Source organism: Nannobrachium achirus (assembly GCF_963921795.1).
Source record: "Nannobrachium achirus genome assembly, chromosome: 19".
Classification (NCBI taxonomy): Eukaryota; Metazoa; Chordata; class Actinopteri; order Myctophiformes; family Myctophidae; genus Nannobrachium; species Nannobrachium achirus.
The window spans coordinates 17,045,618-17,063,024 of NC_137826.1; the positions used below are offsets into that span (position 1 = coordinate 17,045,618).

General features: G+C 44.5%; 1 protein-coding gene across 1 annotated transcript in view; it reads left to right on the forward strand.

Annotated features, from left to right (window-relative positions):
* The window catches only part of LOC308304643 (spartin-like), a gene marked incomplete at both ends in the record, with an annotated part of 35,654 nt that overhangs the window by 2,957 nt on the left and 15,290 nt on the right, over positions 1 to 17,407 (forward strand). The window contains 6 exons of the mRNA XM_080749267.1: positions 1,521 to 1,715; positions 4,153 to 4,243; positions 6,850 to 7,070; positions 9,495 to 9,656; positions 11,268 to 11,321; positions 12,932 to 13,093. Coding sequence (XP_080605393.1) covers positions 1,521 to 1,715; positions 4,153 to 4,243; positions 6,850 to 7,070; positions 9,495 to 9,656; positions 11,268 to 11,321; positions 12,932 to 13,093 — 885 coding nt within the window. The remainder of the gene's footprint in view (positions 1 to 1,520; positions 1,716 to 4,152; positions 4,244 to 6,849; positions 7,071 to 9,494; positions 9,657 to 11,267; positions 11,322 to 12,931; positions 13,094 to 17,407) is intronic.

The following is a 17,407-nucleotide window of genomic DNA, read 5'->3' on the forward strand; positions in this document are numbered from 1 at the left end:
GAGCGACCGGGAGAGCCGGGGCCGGTACCTATTCGTCCGCCTCGGAGACCCCACCCCTCATTTCTCACATGGCCCTCTTCTAGCGCCGCCATGTGGCGGATTCTTGCAAAACACATTTTTGGACACTGCTCCTACAATTTTTGCCCTAAAATCACTCAAATCGGTACACAGTATGTCTACACTCATGTCATCAACACACATTTTGCCCTAAAATCACACTGCGACCTGACGGTCGCTTATCTCCCGATTAGGGAGTCTTACTGGTGATAACACGTGATGTGAACTAGTAGAGCTGTTATTTTCACTACATCTTAATTTTCTCTCTCTATATATACGGGCCCGACCACTTGCCGTAGCACTTACCCTAGCCTTGACGACCATGCATTCTTATGCAAAGACTGAAATGTAATTGCGACCGTAGGTCGCACTTTACTATCAAAACCACCACAAAGTGTAAGTAACTCCGTCCGTCCGTCCGTCCGTCCGTCCCTCCGTCTGTCTGTCAGTCTGTCTGTCACACCTCACACGTCACACTTTTTCCCTGCTTATATCTCCGCAACCGTTGCCCCGATCCATGCCAAATTTTGCACACACGTTCCTTGGCTACCAAACTACAACCTCCAAGGACCCCCAGAGCTCCAGGGACCCCCAGGTCCCTGGGGGACCCCCAGATGTAAAAAATGACCAAATGCGCAAACATGACCAAATGACCACCCCAACGGGGCTGCTCACGGGGAATTCCCGGGGACCACCGACTCCTGGTGCTCCAGAACGGATGCAAAAGTGGTGGCGCCCCCAGTGGAGGACCCCCTACACTGCAGCTCACATAAAATGCCGTAACTCCGGCTAGGAGCGACCGGGACAGCCGGGGCCGGTACCTATTCGTCCGCCTTGCCGGCGCGGAGACCCCACCCCTCATTTCTCACATGGCCCTCTTCTAGCGCCACCATGAGGCCGATTCTTGCAAAACACATTTTTGGACACTGCTCCTACAATTTTCGCCCTAAAATCACGCAAATCGGTACACAGTATGTCTACACTCATCCCATCAACATGAATCTGTCCCATATAGCGCCACCTCAAGGCCGATTTTTAAAAACACATTTTTGGACACTGCTCCTACAGATTTTGCCCTAAAATCACGAAAATCACTACACAGTATGTCTACACTCATGTCATCAACATGGATCAGGAAGATTTTGGCAAAACACATTTTTGCCCTATTTGTGGAGATAAGTGACCTACGGTCGCTTATCTCCCGATTAGGGAGCCTTACTGGTTTACATGTACCGGTAGATACCTTCCATGTTATGTAGACGGATGCCAGGTTCATTTGTTGACCTCATCCTAGATTATTATTTCTATGCATTTTGATGTATTACCTTGTGTTTTTACCTTGCTTACTGTAAGCCACTCTGGTTTAAGAGTGTATGTTAAATGCCTGAATTGTAGATTGTTTGGGAAGCAGTGAATTAAATGAATGTGGAATGTTGAATCTTGGTGGTGTTGTCTCTACACAGGGGCCACCTGGTTGAGTAAAGGCTTTGTGAAGGGAGCAGAGGCCACCGCGAAGGTCGTACACAGAGGAGCGTCCAAGCTGCGTGACCATATCACTCCTGAGAACACACCTACAGAGGTCAGCCCCCGGGTCAACAAGAACCTGCAGGTGGCCAAACAGGTCACTGCGGGCGCTGTTAGGGTCAGCCAGTTCCTGGGTAAGTCTGCCCGATTTAAACCCATTTTTTGTATGTTATTATGCATTTGTTGTTGTTAGCTTGTGGCTAAAAACTAACTACACTGGATCAATTGTTCTGAGATTGGGAGGTTGGAGTTCAATTCCTCGGCCGGGTCACACCCAAGAAAATAACTTTTTGACCCAATGACCCAATTCTACATATCATTGTGTTAATTAGTTTAGGAAGCGTAGCACTAGTGTGGAGGGACACAAGCTGTTTCACAAATCAGATTATTATCATGGCCTGGCTAAATGTTTTGAGACATTAGATTTTATTTTGCTTTATTCCATGAATGCTAATGAGGTGAGTGTCTTTGCAGTGAATTCTGGAGTGTGCACAGTAGCAGGATGTTTCGGAGACAAGCTGGCGCCCCACGTCAAGAAACACGGCGGTAATTTACATAATGTTTGTTGGAAATATGGTATCATTAGCGTCATGGTTGTGTGATTCTAAATACTACTCACCACCTATAAGGCACTGAACAATTATGTTCCCCCCTACCTCTTCGACCTCCTCCAACATCATGTCCCCTCCCGCTCCCTCAGGTCTGGTGACGCCAACCTCCTGGAGGTCCCCAGAGACCAAGTACCTTACCTGGGGCGATAGGGCTTTTGCCATAACCCTGTGGAATGCACTACCCAATATTTCTCAGAGAAGCCCCCACCCTCCAAATCTTAAAAACCTCTCTCAAAAGAAACCCACTTCTTCAATATGGCTTTCCCCAGACAACTGCACACCCCCTGTCTCGCCTTTTCACTGTTTTTATTGATTTCATTCCCTTTATAGCCTTGGTACTTGGAAAGGCGCTACATACATTTCAGATATTATTATTATAAAGTATAAAATGGGCTTACCAGAATCTGACTGAAAAGGAATTTAATAAAAACAACAACAATACCAGTTCCAGTATAAATTGGCAAAGAATGACTAAGCTGCCATGATGTCCGCCAAGTGTTTACCCGTGCCCAGGGGAGCGGATGTATTGTAATTGCTGCTCTCTGTTGGTTTGACTGTTAGAGTGATAACTCTGAAAATTGTAAAGCGATTTGTATCACAATTTAAATTGGATGTGGATGGACGGGCATACATATTACTCAATGGGGGGCGGCATAGCTCAGGGGTGGAGAAAACATTATTAGAGCACGAAGGGTTCCCGAAGGGTTCCCAGTTCAAATCCGGGCTCCCCCTGAGTTAATGTCGAAGGGTCCTTGGGCAAGACTCTGAACCCCTAGTTGCTCCCGGTGAGTAGGTTGGTGCCTTGCATGGTTTCCTCCGCCACCGGTGTATGAATTTGTGCGTGAATGGGTGAATGTAATGCACAATCTCTGTAAAGCGCTTTGGATAAAAGCGCTATATAAATGCACCATTTACCATTTACCAATGAATGTGTATGAGTGAATAAATAAATCACATTATTACTCTTACAGTAGTTCAAGTGGCAGTAGTTCAACTGACAGAGGCAGTGTGGAGTACAAATTAATTTAGACACAAGAAAAAGGGTTTATTCCAAAATTACACTGCAGTATGAAAGGAGCTGCTTGTGTCTGCTTTTAGTTCAGTAAAAGTTTTAATTGCATTGTCATTGAAGGTTCCATGCATTCTATTTTTGAAGCGGTGAAAACCGCTTCCAATGAGTGGCTTTGTGTGTATCACGTCCATATATGGTGATTTTAGTCCAGAATGAACAGGCTTTTTCAAAAACAGAATGTCCGTTTAATTACCATATACTGTATGGTGATCTCAGTCCAGAATGAACAGGGTTTTTCAAAAACACAATGTATGTCACCTCATGTCCATATATGGTCACTCCAGGCCAGAATGAACAGGTTTTTCCTGTCCCGTACGTGCAAAATATCAGTCCAGAATGAATAGGCTTTTTCAAAAAGCAAAATGTGTGTCCCATGTCCATATATGGTCATTTCAGTTCAGAATGAATATGCTTTATCTGTCCTGTACGTCCAGAATATGTGTGCGGTGTCCATTGGTCAAGCTTCACATGATAATTTGGCCTTCAGGTTTTATCTGTCTTGTACATGCAATAGGTCTCACCTATTGCAGCAATGACAAATAGCCGCATAAGAGCAAAAGCAAAGGCACAATAAGAATATACAGATGCTAACAGAATGGTAAAAAGGAGCATTAAGGCAGACAAGAGTAAATACATTGAAAGTCTAGCAGAAGTTGAAAAATGTAGTAGGCCACAGAAACTGAAATAATTATAGAGGGATGCAGTTGACAAACAACTAAGAGTACCAGCAAGCAGGATTTCTTATATATTTTTTTAAAACCTATTATACCGGCTGTCATACCGGCTCTCCAGACAATTCTATACTAAGATTCACCGCTTCACTTCGAACCGAGGTTTGATTTTTTTTAAGGTTCAGTAAACATATTTATTTATTTGTGTTCTTTAAAGGTTTTTCTACAATTTGGAGTGGTCTGAAGACTGGAGCTAAGATAGTTGGCAAGAGTGTAACATCAGAGACTGTTAGAACAGTCAAGTACAAGTAAGTTCTGAAAGCCTAATCGCAATTTTGAAACGACTCAATCATTTGTGCAGGACGTCATGTTCGCATTTATCTGCCATGTAGCCTATTTCATTACGGTGCAATAGCTATTTCTCAATAGTCTTAATATCTCTAGTCATTGGTGCTCCGTTTTTTCCAATACCATTCATTACACAGTAATCCTTCTAAAAAGATGACCTACATTTTGAACTAACATAGCAATATTAGTATTAAACTCAGAATCGTGCCCTTTTTTTACCTACTTCTTGGTTCGTTTGGGGTACTGATGTGATTACCACCTCTTTCTTTCTTTCTTTCAGATTTAGGGGTCTGGAAAATGTATTAGGCATACCACGCAACATATGACTAACTCCAGTCAAGTCTGAAGTTTCTGTTTTCCATCATTATTGACTCATGTGGTTCATTTACAGTGGCTTCTGAACTTTGGCTTTTGCTTTGACCTTTGTGCAGACACTTTACTTCAGCATCATGTCTTTGTCTTCCATAACATGTCTCATGTCCATGGCAGTGAAATGCCTGCCTGTGTTGGGTGACGGTGCTCTTGCTGTTAATACAGTATTTATTGTAGACTCTTTTCTTTGATTTGTTTTGAATAAGAAACAAGATAAATTGAGGCAAAACAAAACATAACTCAGGATTCCATCATTCTTTTCACAGATAATAATGTTGTTTGGTGGGTGTGTGCAATAAGAGAATTTTACAATTATGTTGTAAGCGATCCTTAGGAACCAAATGGACCCTTACATGTCTGTAACTCTGAGAGTGTACACATGGAACCAAATGGACACAAGGGTTCATTTGGTTCCATGTGTACTCTCAGAGTTATATTAACAATGAGAATTTTACATTGTAGATTGGAAATGCAATAATGAAATCTTATCAAATTGGGGCCGGTGGCCGAATGCCTTTAAACAATAAGTTGATTTCCTGCTCCTCACTTGTATACAGTGATGTAATGTGCCTTTATGGGGCAGACATTTTGTTGTTCCACAGATAATCTATCCCATAGAGACTACAGATATACATTATTTTAAGTCTGGAACCAGTACAAGTCATCCAGGATCCTGGTGGATCATAACAATGTTTTAATATTTAATTATATTTTTATTTGCGGTTTTCAAATATCAAAGATCACAAATAGACATCTAGATCAAATGTTTTATGGTCATGATTCACCAGGAGCCTGGATGTCTTGGTTCCAGGCATAATAAACATTCGTATTTTCGGAAATCTCTATGGGGAAAATGAATGGGCTTTCTAGCTGTGGAACCACAAGGACCCCAATTGTAACAAGCCCAAAAGCTTTCTTGAGGTTTTTATCCTTTTAGTTGACCTTGTACCAGTGAACTGTACTGTCATGAAACTGCACATTTTCCTGTGCAAACTTCTAATAATGTCTTAATGCCCGCTACTGCTATTCCCTTCTATACCTTCCTTAACTCCTCCCTGCTATGTGTGACTGGTGAAGGAATGGTGAAGAAGCAGGCAACGCCACAGAAACTGGTCTCGCGTCAGCCGTGAACGTGGGCCTGTTTGCGTACAACATTGGCCACCTGGGCCTTAAAGCCATTCTGCAGACTACAGGCAAGAAGACCGCCAAGGCTATAATAAATCACATTATCACTCTTACAGTAGTTCAAGTGGCAGTAGTTCAACTGACAGAGGCAGTGTGGAGTATAAATTAATTTAGACACAAGAATAAGGGTTTATTCCAAAATTACACTGCAGTATGAAAGGAGCTGCTTGTGTCTGCTTTTAGTTCAGTAAAAGTTTTAATTGCATTGTCATTGAAGGTTCCATGCATTCTATTTTTTTTTTAAGGTTCAGTAAACATATTTATTTATTTGTGATCTTTAAAGGTTTTTCTACAATGTGGAGTGGTCTGGAGACTGGAGCTAAGATAGTTGAGAGTGTAACATCAGAGACTGTTAGAGCAGTCAAGTACAAGTAAGTTCTGAAAGCCTAATCGCAATTTTGAAACGACTCAATAATTTGTGCAGGACGTCATGTTCGCATTTATCTGCCATGTAGCCTATTTTATTACGGTGCAATAGCTATTTCTCAATAGTCATAATATCTCTAGTCATTGGTGCTCCGTTTTTTCCAATACCATTCATTACACAGTAATCCTTCTAAAAAGATGACCTACATTTTGAACTAACATAGCAATATTAGTATTAAACTCAGAATCGTGCCCTTTTTTACCTACTTTTTGGTTCGTTTGGGGTACTGATGTGATTACCACCTCTTTCTTTCTTTCTTTCAGATTTCTTTCAAATATCAAAGATCACAAATAGACATCTATATCAAATGTTTTATGGCAGGCATAATAAACGTATTTTCGGAAATCTCTATGGGGAAAATGAATGGGCTTTCTAACTGTGGAACCACAAGGACCCCAATTGTAACAAGCCCAAAAGCTTTCTTGAGGTTTTTATCCTTTTAGTTGACCTTGTACCAGTGAACTGTACTGTCATGAAACTGCACATTTTCCTGTGCAAACTTCTATAATGTCTAAATGCCCGCTACTGCTATTCCCTTCTATACCTTCCTTAACTCCTCCCTGCTATGTGTGACTGGTGAAGGAATGGTGAAGAAGCAGGCAACGCCACAGACAGTGGTCTCGCGTCAGCCGTGAACGTTGGCCTGGCGGCGTACAACATTGGCCACCTGGGCCTTAAAGCCATTCTGAAGACTACAGGCAAGAAGACCGCCAAGGCTATGGTCAAAGAGCACCACCTAGAGGCCGGAGTCGGACAAGCAGCGGCAGCAGAGGATGGGGAGCAGAGGAGAGGAAAGATGAGATGTAATAGAGCACCAAAATCTGACATGCACTGCCGCTAGAGGCCACTATCCCTGAGTTAGTTTTTACATTGAAAATCCCATAGCGGAATCTTAGATCGCGTCATAAGAACAGTTTTCCCAAAAATAATCAGCCCGTCAATCTTTACTCATATTCAACTGACAGTGAAAAGTACTAAATTTCTCCAAACACAGACGTTATCGAATGTACCTCAATTTCATACACGACATAGAGTCACATACCCCTGGCTGATTTGTTTATTTTTGGAACACAGTTCTTACATGATTCCTGGGTAGTTCCTGGGTAAGTCTGCCCGATTTAAACCCATTTTTTGTATGTTATTATGCATTTGTTGTTGTTAGCTTGTGGCTAAAAACTAACTACACTGGATCAATTGTTCTGAGATTGGGAGGTTGGAGTTCAATTCCTCTGCCGGGTCACACCCAAGACTATAACTTTTTGACCCAATGACCCAATTCTACATATCATTGTTGCGACCGTAGGTCGCAGTTACTTTTACACTCTCATACTATCCAAACTTCCACAGCCGTCAGTCTGTCCTTTCTTCCTTCCCTCCGTCACGTCACTCGTCACACGTCACACGTCACACTTTCCCCCTACTCATATCTCCGCCACCGTTGCCCCGAAAATTTCCACACAAACTCCTTGCCTGCCAAACTACAACCTCCATGGACCCCCGGAGCTCCAGGGACCCCCAGGTCCCTGGGGGACCCCCAGGTGTAAAAAATGACCAAATGTGCAAAAATGACCACCCCAACGGGGCTGCTCACGGGGAATTCCCAGGGACCACCGACTCCTGGTGCTCCAGAACGGATGCAAAAGTGGTGGCGCCCCCAGTGGAGGACCCCCTCCACTGCAGCTCACATAAAATGCCTTAACTAGGAGCGACCGGGAGAGCCGGGGCCGGTACCTATTCGTCCGCCTCTGCGGCGCGGAGACCCCACCCCTCATTTCTCACATGGCCCTCTTCTAGCGCCACCATGAGGCCGATTCTTGCAAAACACATTTTTGGATACTGCTCCTACAATTTTTGCCCTAAAATCACGCAAATCGGTACACAGTATGTCTACACTCATGTCATCAACTTGGATCTGTCCCATATAGCGCCACCTTCAGGCCGATTTTTTAAAACACATTTTCGGACACTGCTCCTACAATCTTTGCCCTAAAATCACACAAATCGCTACACAGTATGTCTACACTCATCTCATCAACATGGATCTGTCCCATATAGCGCCACCTTCAGGCCGATTTCTTTTTATTTTTTTTTACCTATAATTTTTATCCCACGATTTTGCAACCCATTTTTCACCCAGTGCCAATTGCCTATGTAATCCTGGGCTCTGCTATCCCTCTGCCACGCCTGGGGAGACAACGGACTGACCTCATGCTTCCTTCAATGCATGAGTAGTCCAAGTTGTTTCTTTTCACCTGACAGGGGGGATTTCCCTGGGTTGGACGTAGCGCGTGGAAGGAACACGTTATTCCAACCAGTTCTTTTCCCCTCCATCAAGTGCCCTGGCTGGCCAGGGGGAGGCATTATTGAGACCAGGATTACTACATGTTTTTGTGAGGGTATCAACCCTAGGAGACACGGGGAGAACATGCAAACTCCACACAGAAAGGCCCTATCGCCGACCCCACCTAGGGTGTGGGCGCTGATGACGCGGAGGGAGAAACACACCCCCAGCACCCACAGCGTCCCCCGGCGGGAATTGAACCCAGGACCTTCTAGCTGTGAGGCGAAGCGCTAACCACTGCGCCACCGTGCCCCCCAGGCCGACATTTTAAAATACATTTTTGGACACTGCTCCTACAGATTTTGCCCTAAAATCGCGCAAATCGCTACACAGTATGTCTACACTCATGTCATCAACATGGACCTGTCCCATATAGCGCCACCATCAGGCCAATTTTTTCCAACACATTTTTGCACACTGCTCCTACAGATTTTGCCCTAAAATCACGCAAATCGGTACACAGTATGTCTACACTCATCTCATCAACATGGATCTGTCCCATTTAGCGCCACCTTCAGGCCGATTTTTTTAAACACATTTTTGGACACTGCTCCTACAGATTTTGCCCTAAAATCACACAAATCGCACAGTATCTCTACAGTCATGTAATCAAAACGCATCTGTCCCATCTAGCGCCACCATCAGGACGATTTTGGTAAAACAAACTTTTGACCTATTTGTTGAGATAAGCGACCAACGGTCGCTTATCTCCCGATTAGGGAGTTTTACTGGTGTTAATTAGTTTAGGAAGCGTAGCACTAGTGTGGAGGGACACAAGCTGTTTCACAAATCAGATTATTATCATGGCCTGGCTAAATGTTTTGAGACATTAGATTTTATTTTGCTTTATTCCATGAATGCTAATGAGGTGAGTGTGTCTTTGCAGTGAATGGAGTGTGCACAGTAGCAGGATGTGTCGGAGACAAGCTGGCGCCCCACGTCAAGAAACACGGCGCCAAACTGATCCCAGAGTCCATGAAGAAGAGCAAAGATGGCAGAGCGTCAAACCTGGACGCAGCCATGGTGGTGGCAGCTAGCAGTGTTCAGGGTAATAGACCGTTTGTCAGCCTTCTGATTGGTCCCTGAGACTCCCTGACTGGCCAACCAGAAAAAATCATTCACTTTTTGCTATCGGGGGTGGAGTTTGTGCAGTGGAGAATGTTGCTTCAGGCTTTCAAAAACTGTCCGCACTGCGCGACACGGAGATCGGCCGGTACGGTGATAGCGACGGCAAGCGTCAAGCGATCTCGCTCATCATAACGAATAAGCTTCAACAAACTAGTTCACATGTACCTTATCAATGGTCTAAGAGTCACGATTGGGTACATATAATTTAAATGGGCAGAATTACGAAAAGCCAGCCTATTATGTGAGGAGAAACATTCTCTCTGTCCTCTTCCTAGTACCCAAGATGCAATGCGCTTCTCTTTCTATCTCTGATCCAGAGGATTAAACTAATTAAAACATTTATTTTTCGGGGGAAAACTACTGTTTTGCTATGTAATTACTGTACCTTTTTCTTCCCTTTTTATTAATATCACGTAGATGTGTTTTTTGTGGTACTTTATATAGCTGTAATGAGGCTATGAAGGGAAAAAAAATCGCATCCACTACCACTATAAAAGAATCTGCAAAGAGGATTCTGTCCCACTGGGATTAAACAAATTAAAACATATATTTTCGGGTAAATCCCCTGTTTTGCAATGTAACTACTGTACCTTTGTCTTCCCTTTTTATTAATATCACCTAGGTGTTTTTCCTTTGGTACTTTATATAGCTGTAATGAGGCTATGAAGGGGAAAAAAATCCCATCCACTTCCACTATAAAAACAATCTGCCCAGGGTTAATGTCCCATCATAGTAACAGGGCAGAATGGGGCGGGATTTGCAAAAGGGTTTATTGACAGAACTAGCCCTTACCCGTTCAAAGATATGAGCTCCGAAATGATGTGCAGTGTGTGGGTTATGGGATGTGTGTATATGAGGGATGGAAAGTAACTTTAACTGGTGTTTGCATGATAATATGTAGGAGCATCAATGTAAGAAATACCCGTTTCGTTTAATGGCTACAGAGATACTGTGTCCCCCCCCACCCTACCCCCCGCCCGCCCGCCTGCACACACACCCGCCTGCCTGCACACACACACACACACACACACACACACACACACACACACACACACACACACACACACACACACACACACACACACACACAGAGCTGGTTAAACATGGTGCCTCATGCTAGATGCAGAATAGATATGCCTCATGCTAGATGCAGAATAGAGGAGAAACGCTGTTACAGACAGACAGATACACCATAAAAATCATAAAAATGCTAATATACAGTATACGATTTGTGAAAGTGACAAACGGGCTTCACAGTTATGTCAGGTGTGTTCATATGCTAATGGTGATGCGATTTCAGATCAATTGCTCCAGCCACTGAGGAGAAACGCTGTTACAGACACTCAGACAGACAGATTTTTGGAAAATTATATGTTTGATGTTTGTTGGAAATATGGTTTCATTAGCGTCATGGTTGTGTGATAAAGAATCCACTTCTAAATACTACTCACCACCTATAAGGCACTAAACAATTATGTTCCCCCTACCTCTTCGACCTCCTCCAACATCATGTCCCCTCCCGCTCCCTCAGGTCTGGTGACGCCAACCTCCTGGAGGTCCCCAGAGACCAAATACCTTACCTGGGGTGATAGGGATTTTGCCATAACCCTGAGGAATGCACTACCCAATATTTCTCAGAGAAGCCCCCATCCTCCAAATCTTAAAAACCTCTCTCAAAAGAAACCCACTTCTTCAATATAGCTTTCCCCAGATAACTGCACACCCCCTGTCTCGCCTTTCCACTGTTTTTATTGATTTTATTCCCTTTATAGCCTTGGTACTTGGAAAGGCGCTACATACATTTGAGATATTATTGCGACCGTAGGTCGCAGTTACTTGCTCTCCTATACTATCCAAACCTCCACCGGCTGTCAGTCCGTCCCTCCCACCCTCAGTCCGTCAGTCCGTCAGTCCGTCTGTCAGTCACACGTCACACGTCACACTTTTGCCCTGCTCATATCTCCGCAACCGTTGCCCCGATCCATGCCAGATTTTGCACACACACTCCTTGCCTGCCAAACTACAACCTCCAAGGACCCCTGGAACTCCAGGGACCCCCAGGTCCCTGGGGGAACCCCAGGTCCCTGGGGGAACCCCAGGTGTAAAAAATGACCAAATGTGCAAAAATGACCAAATGACCACCCCAACGGGGCTGCTCATGGGGAATTCCCGGGGACCACCGACTCCTGGTGCTCCAGAACGGATGCAAAAGTGGTGGCGCCCCCAGTGGAGGACCCCCTGCCACTGCAGTGCAGATAAAATGCCGTAACTCGGGCTAGGAGCGACCGGGAGAGCCGGGGCCGGTACCTATTCGTCCACCCCCGCCCCTCATTTCTCACATGGCCCTCTTCTAGCGCCACCATGAGTCCGATTCTTACAAAACACATTTTTGGACACTGCTCCTACAATTTTTGCCCTAAAATCACGCAAATTGGTACACAGTATGTCTACACTCATGTCATCAACTTGGATCTGTCCCATATAGCGCCACCTTCAGGCCAATTTTTTAAAACACATTTTTGGACACTGCTCCTACAATCTTTGCCCTAAAATCATGCAAATCGCTACACAGTATGTCTACACTCATCTCATCAACATGGATCTGTCCCATATAGCGTCACCTTCAGGCCGATTTTTTAAAACACATTTTTGGACACTGCTCCTACAGATTTTGCCCTAAAATCACGCAAATCGCTACACAGTATGTCTACACTCATGTCATCAACATGGACCTGTCCCATATAGCGCCACCATCAGGCCAATTTTTTCCAACACATTTTTGGACACTGCTTCTACAGATTTTGCCCTGAAATAATGCAAATCGGTACACAGTAAGTCTACACTCATCTCATCAACATGGATCTGTCCCATTTAGCGCCACCTTCAGGCCGATTTTTTTAAACACATTTTTGGACACTGCTCCTACAGATTTTGCCCTAAAATCACACAAATCGCACAGTATCTCTACAGATTTTGGTAAAACAAACTTTTGGCCTATTTGTGGAGATAAGCGACCAACGGTCGCTTATCTCCCGATTAGGGAGTCTTACTGGTTTAGGAAGCGTAGCACTAGTGTGGAGGGACACAAGCTGTTTCACAAATCAGATTATTATCATGGCCTGGCTAAATGTTTTGAGACATTAGATTTTATTTTGCTTCATTCCATGAATGCTAATGAGGTGAGTGTCTTTGCAGTGAATGGAGTGTGCACAGTAGCAGGATGTGTCGGAGACAAGCTGGCGCCCCACGTCAAGAAACACAGCGCCAAACTGATCCCAGAGTCCATGAAGAAGAGCAAAGATGGCCGAGCGTCAAACCTGGACGCAGCCATGGTGGTGGCAGCTAGCAGTGTTCAGGGTAATTTACAGAATGTTTGTTGGAAATATGGTTTCATTAGCGTCATGGTTGTTGCGACCGTAGGTCGCATTTACTATCAAAACCTCCACAAAGTGTAACTCCGTCCGTCCGTCCCTCCGTCTGTCTGTCACACCTCACACGTCACACTCTTGCCCTGCTCATATCTCCGCAACCGTTGCCCCGATCCATGCCAAATTTTGCACACACGTTCCTTGCCTGCCAAACTACAACCTCCAAGGACCCCCGGAGCTCCAGGGACCCCCAGGTCCCTGGGGGACCCCCAGATGTAAAAAATTACCAAATGTGCTAAACTGACCAAATGACCACCCCAACGGGGCTGCTCACGGGGAATTCCCGGGGACCACCGACTCCTGGTGCTCCAGAACGGATGCAAAAGTGGTGTCGCCCCCAGTGGAGGACCCCCTACACTGCAGCTCACATAAAATGCCGTAACTCCGGCTAGGAGCGACCGGGACAGCCAGGGCCGGTACCTATTCGTCTGCCTTGCCAGCGCGGACACCCCACCCCTCATTTCTCACATGGCCCTCTTCTAGCGCCACCATGAGGCCGATTCTTGCAAAACACATTTTTGGACACTGCTCCTAAAATCTTTGCCCTAAAATCACGCAAATCGGTACACAGTATGTCTACACTCATCCCATCAACATGAATCTGTCCCATATAGCGCCACCTGCAGGCCGATTTTTAAAAACACATTTTTGGACACTGCTCCTACAGATTTTGCCCTAAAATCACGAAAATCACTAGACAGTATGTCTACACTCATGTCATCAACATGGATCAGGAAGATTTTGGAAAAACAAATGTTTGCCCTATTTGCTGAGATAAGTGACCTACGGTCGCTTATCTCCCGATTAGGGAGTCTTACTGGTGTGATAAAGAATCCACTTCTAAATACTACTCACCACCTATAAGGCACTGAACAATTATGTTCCCCCCTACCTCTTCGACCTCCTCCAACATCATGTCCCCTCCCGCTCCCTCAGGTCTGGTGACGCCAATCTCCTGGATGTCCCCAGAGACCAAATACCTTACCTGGGGCGATAGGGCTATTGCCATAACCCTGAGGAATGCACTACCCAATATTTCTCAGAGAAGCCCCCATCCTCCAAATCTTAAAAACCTCTCTCAAAAGAAACCCACTTCTTCAATATGGCTTTCCCCAGATAACTGCACACCCCCTGTCTCGCCTTTCCACTGTTTTTATTGATTTTATTCCCTTTATAGCCTTGGTACTTGGAAAGGTGCTACATACATTTGAGATATTATTGCGACCGTAGGTCGCAGTTACTTGCACTCCTATACTATCCAAACCTCCACCGGCTGTCAGTCCGTCCCTCCCTCCGTCAGTCCGTCTGTCAGTCACACGTCGCACGTCACACTTTTGCCCTGCTCATATCTCCGCAACCGTTGCCCCGATCCATGCCAGATTTTGGACACACACTCCTTGCCTGCCAAACTACAAGCTCCAAGGACCCCCGGAGCTCCAGGGACCCCCAGGTCCCTGGGGGACCCCCAGGTGTAAAAAATTACCAAATGTGCAAAAATGACCAAATGACCACCCCAACGGGGCTGCTCATGGGGAATTCCCGGGGACCACCGACTGCTGGTGCTCCAGAACGGATGCAAAAGTGGTGGCGCCCCCAGTGGAGGACCCCCTGCCACTGCAGCGCACATAAAATGCCGTAACTCGGGCTAGGAGCGACCGGGAGAGCCGGGGCCGGTACCTATTCGTCCACCCCCGCCCCTCATTTCTCACATGGCCCTCTTCTAGCGCCACCATAAGGCCGATTCTTGCAAAACACATTTTTTGACACTGCTCCTAAAATTTTTGCCCTAAAATCACTCAAATCGGTACACAGTATGTCTACACTCATGTCATCAACTTGGATCTGTCCCATATAGCGCCACCTTCAGGCCGATTTTTTAAAACACATTTTTGGACACTGCTCCTACAATTTTTGCCCTAAAATCACGCAAATCGCTACACAGTATGTCTACACTCATCTCATCAACATGGATCTGTCCCATATAGAGCCACCTTCAGGCCGAATTTTTTAAACACATTTTTGGACACTGCTCCTACAGATTTTGCCCTAAAATCACACAAATCGGTACACAGTATGTCTACACTCATGTCATCAACATGGACCTGTCCCATATAGCGCCACCATCAGGCCGATTTTTTCAAACACATTTTTGGACACTGCTCCTACAGATTTTGCCCTAAAATCACGTAAATCGCACAGTATCTCTACCGTCATGTAATCAAAACGCATCTGTCCCATCTAGCGCCACCATCAGGACGATTTTGGTACAACAAATTTTTTGCCTATTTGTAGAGATAAGCGACCAACGGTCGCTTATCTCCCAATTAGGGAGTCTTAAGGCCACTTTTAACCGCACAGATTCGGCGACGATTCGGCGGCGGAAGGCGGCGGAAAGCGTCTGTTGCCGAACGGGAGCTCATCGTCAGGTTTTCGGCAGCGGGTCGGGAACCTTATCGACCGAAAACTGGAAAACTGGACTTGCTCAGTTTTGTTCAGTCGCCCCTCGCCGTCGGTAAGATTGAGGGAGTTGTAGAATAGTTTACTACTGCTCCAAAACCAAGCCAGAGACATTTTCCCGTCGCATATTTTTTACTAAATACCATATTCTCAATCTCAACTCTCAATTCCTATTCCAATCGGATCCAAAGCAAAGTAGTAGGCTAGTAATAGTCCATCAAGTGCCCGTGTTGTTGTTTTCTTTTTTTTCCTCCTCTGCACGGAGAACAGAGCTGCCTCCGGCCGGGTTAGGGTTGCCAGATTCTGTGAGTGAAATACGCGACCAGGTCTATGAAAATAAGCCCAAAAGCGCGACCAGTTTCACTTCTGAACTCTATTACATTAGTTATTTTATAAAATAATGTTGAAAGCAAGGCCAAATAAGCAACTACACTTCAGAAACAAGCCCAAACAAAAGCAACCCACACAACTAGCAACATTATAGGAAAACAGGATCAACGTTGCTTATAAGGAGCAGACCTGGCACCACTGCCATACAGTAACTACAGTCGGCGTCGTCTGAAAAAAATAAAATAAAAAATAAGTGCTTAGTTTTTTGCAGTTCTTTGCAGTCTGTGTACAGTCAGAAGGAGTCTCCTGTAGGCTGTTTGGTGTGTAGACACCTTTACTGGTTATTATAAAGTATAAAATGGGCTTACCAGAATCTGACTGAAAAGGAATTTAATAAAAACAACAACAATACCAGTTCCAGTATATATTGGCAAAGAATGACTGAGCTGCCATGATGTCTGCCAAGTGTTTACCCGTGCCCAGGGGAGCGGGTGTATTGTAATTGCTGCTCTCTGTTGGTCTGACTGTTACATATAACTCTGAAAATTGTAAAGCGATTTGTATCACAATTTAAATTGGCTATGGATGGATGGGCATAAATATTACTCAATGAATGTGTATGAGTGAATAAATAAATCACATTATTACTCTTACAGTAGTTCAAGTGGCAGTAGATCAACTGACAGAGGCAGTGTGGAGTATACATTAATTTAGACACAAGAAAAAGGCTTTATTCCAAAATTACACTGTAGTATGAAAGGAGCTGCTTGTGTCTGCTTTTAGTTCAGTAAACGTTTTAATTGCATTGTCATTGAAGGTTCCATGCATTCTATTTTTTTAAGGTTTAGTAAACATACAATTTATACTGTATATGTATATTTATTTGTGTTCTTTAAAGGTCTTTCTACAATGTGGAGTGGTCTGGAGACTGGAGCTAAGACAGTTGGTGTAACATCAGAGACTGTTAGAACAGTCAAGTACAAGTAAGTTCTGAAAGCCTAATCGCAATTTTGAAACGACTCAATCATTTGTGCAGGATGTCATGTTCACATTTATCTGCCATGTAGCCTATTTTATTACGGTGCAATAGCTATTTCTCAATAGTCTTAATATCTCTAGTCATTGGTGCTCCGTTTTTTCCAATACCATTCATTACACAGTAATCCTTCTAAAAAGATGACCTACATTTTTAACTAACATAGTAATATTAGTATTAAACTCAGAATCGTGCCCTTTTTTACCTACTTCTTGGTTCGTTTGGGGTACTGATGTGATTACCACCTCTTTCTTTCTTTCTTTCTTTCTTTCAGATTTAGGGGTCTGGAAAATGTATTAGGCATACCACGCAACATATGACTAACTCCAGTCAAGTCTGAAGTTACTGTTTTCCATCATTATTGACTCATGTGGTTCATTTACAGTGGCTTCTGAACTTTGGCTTTTGCTTTGACCTTTG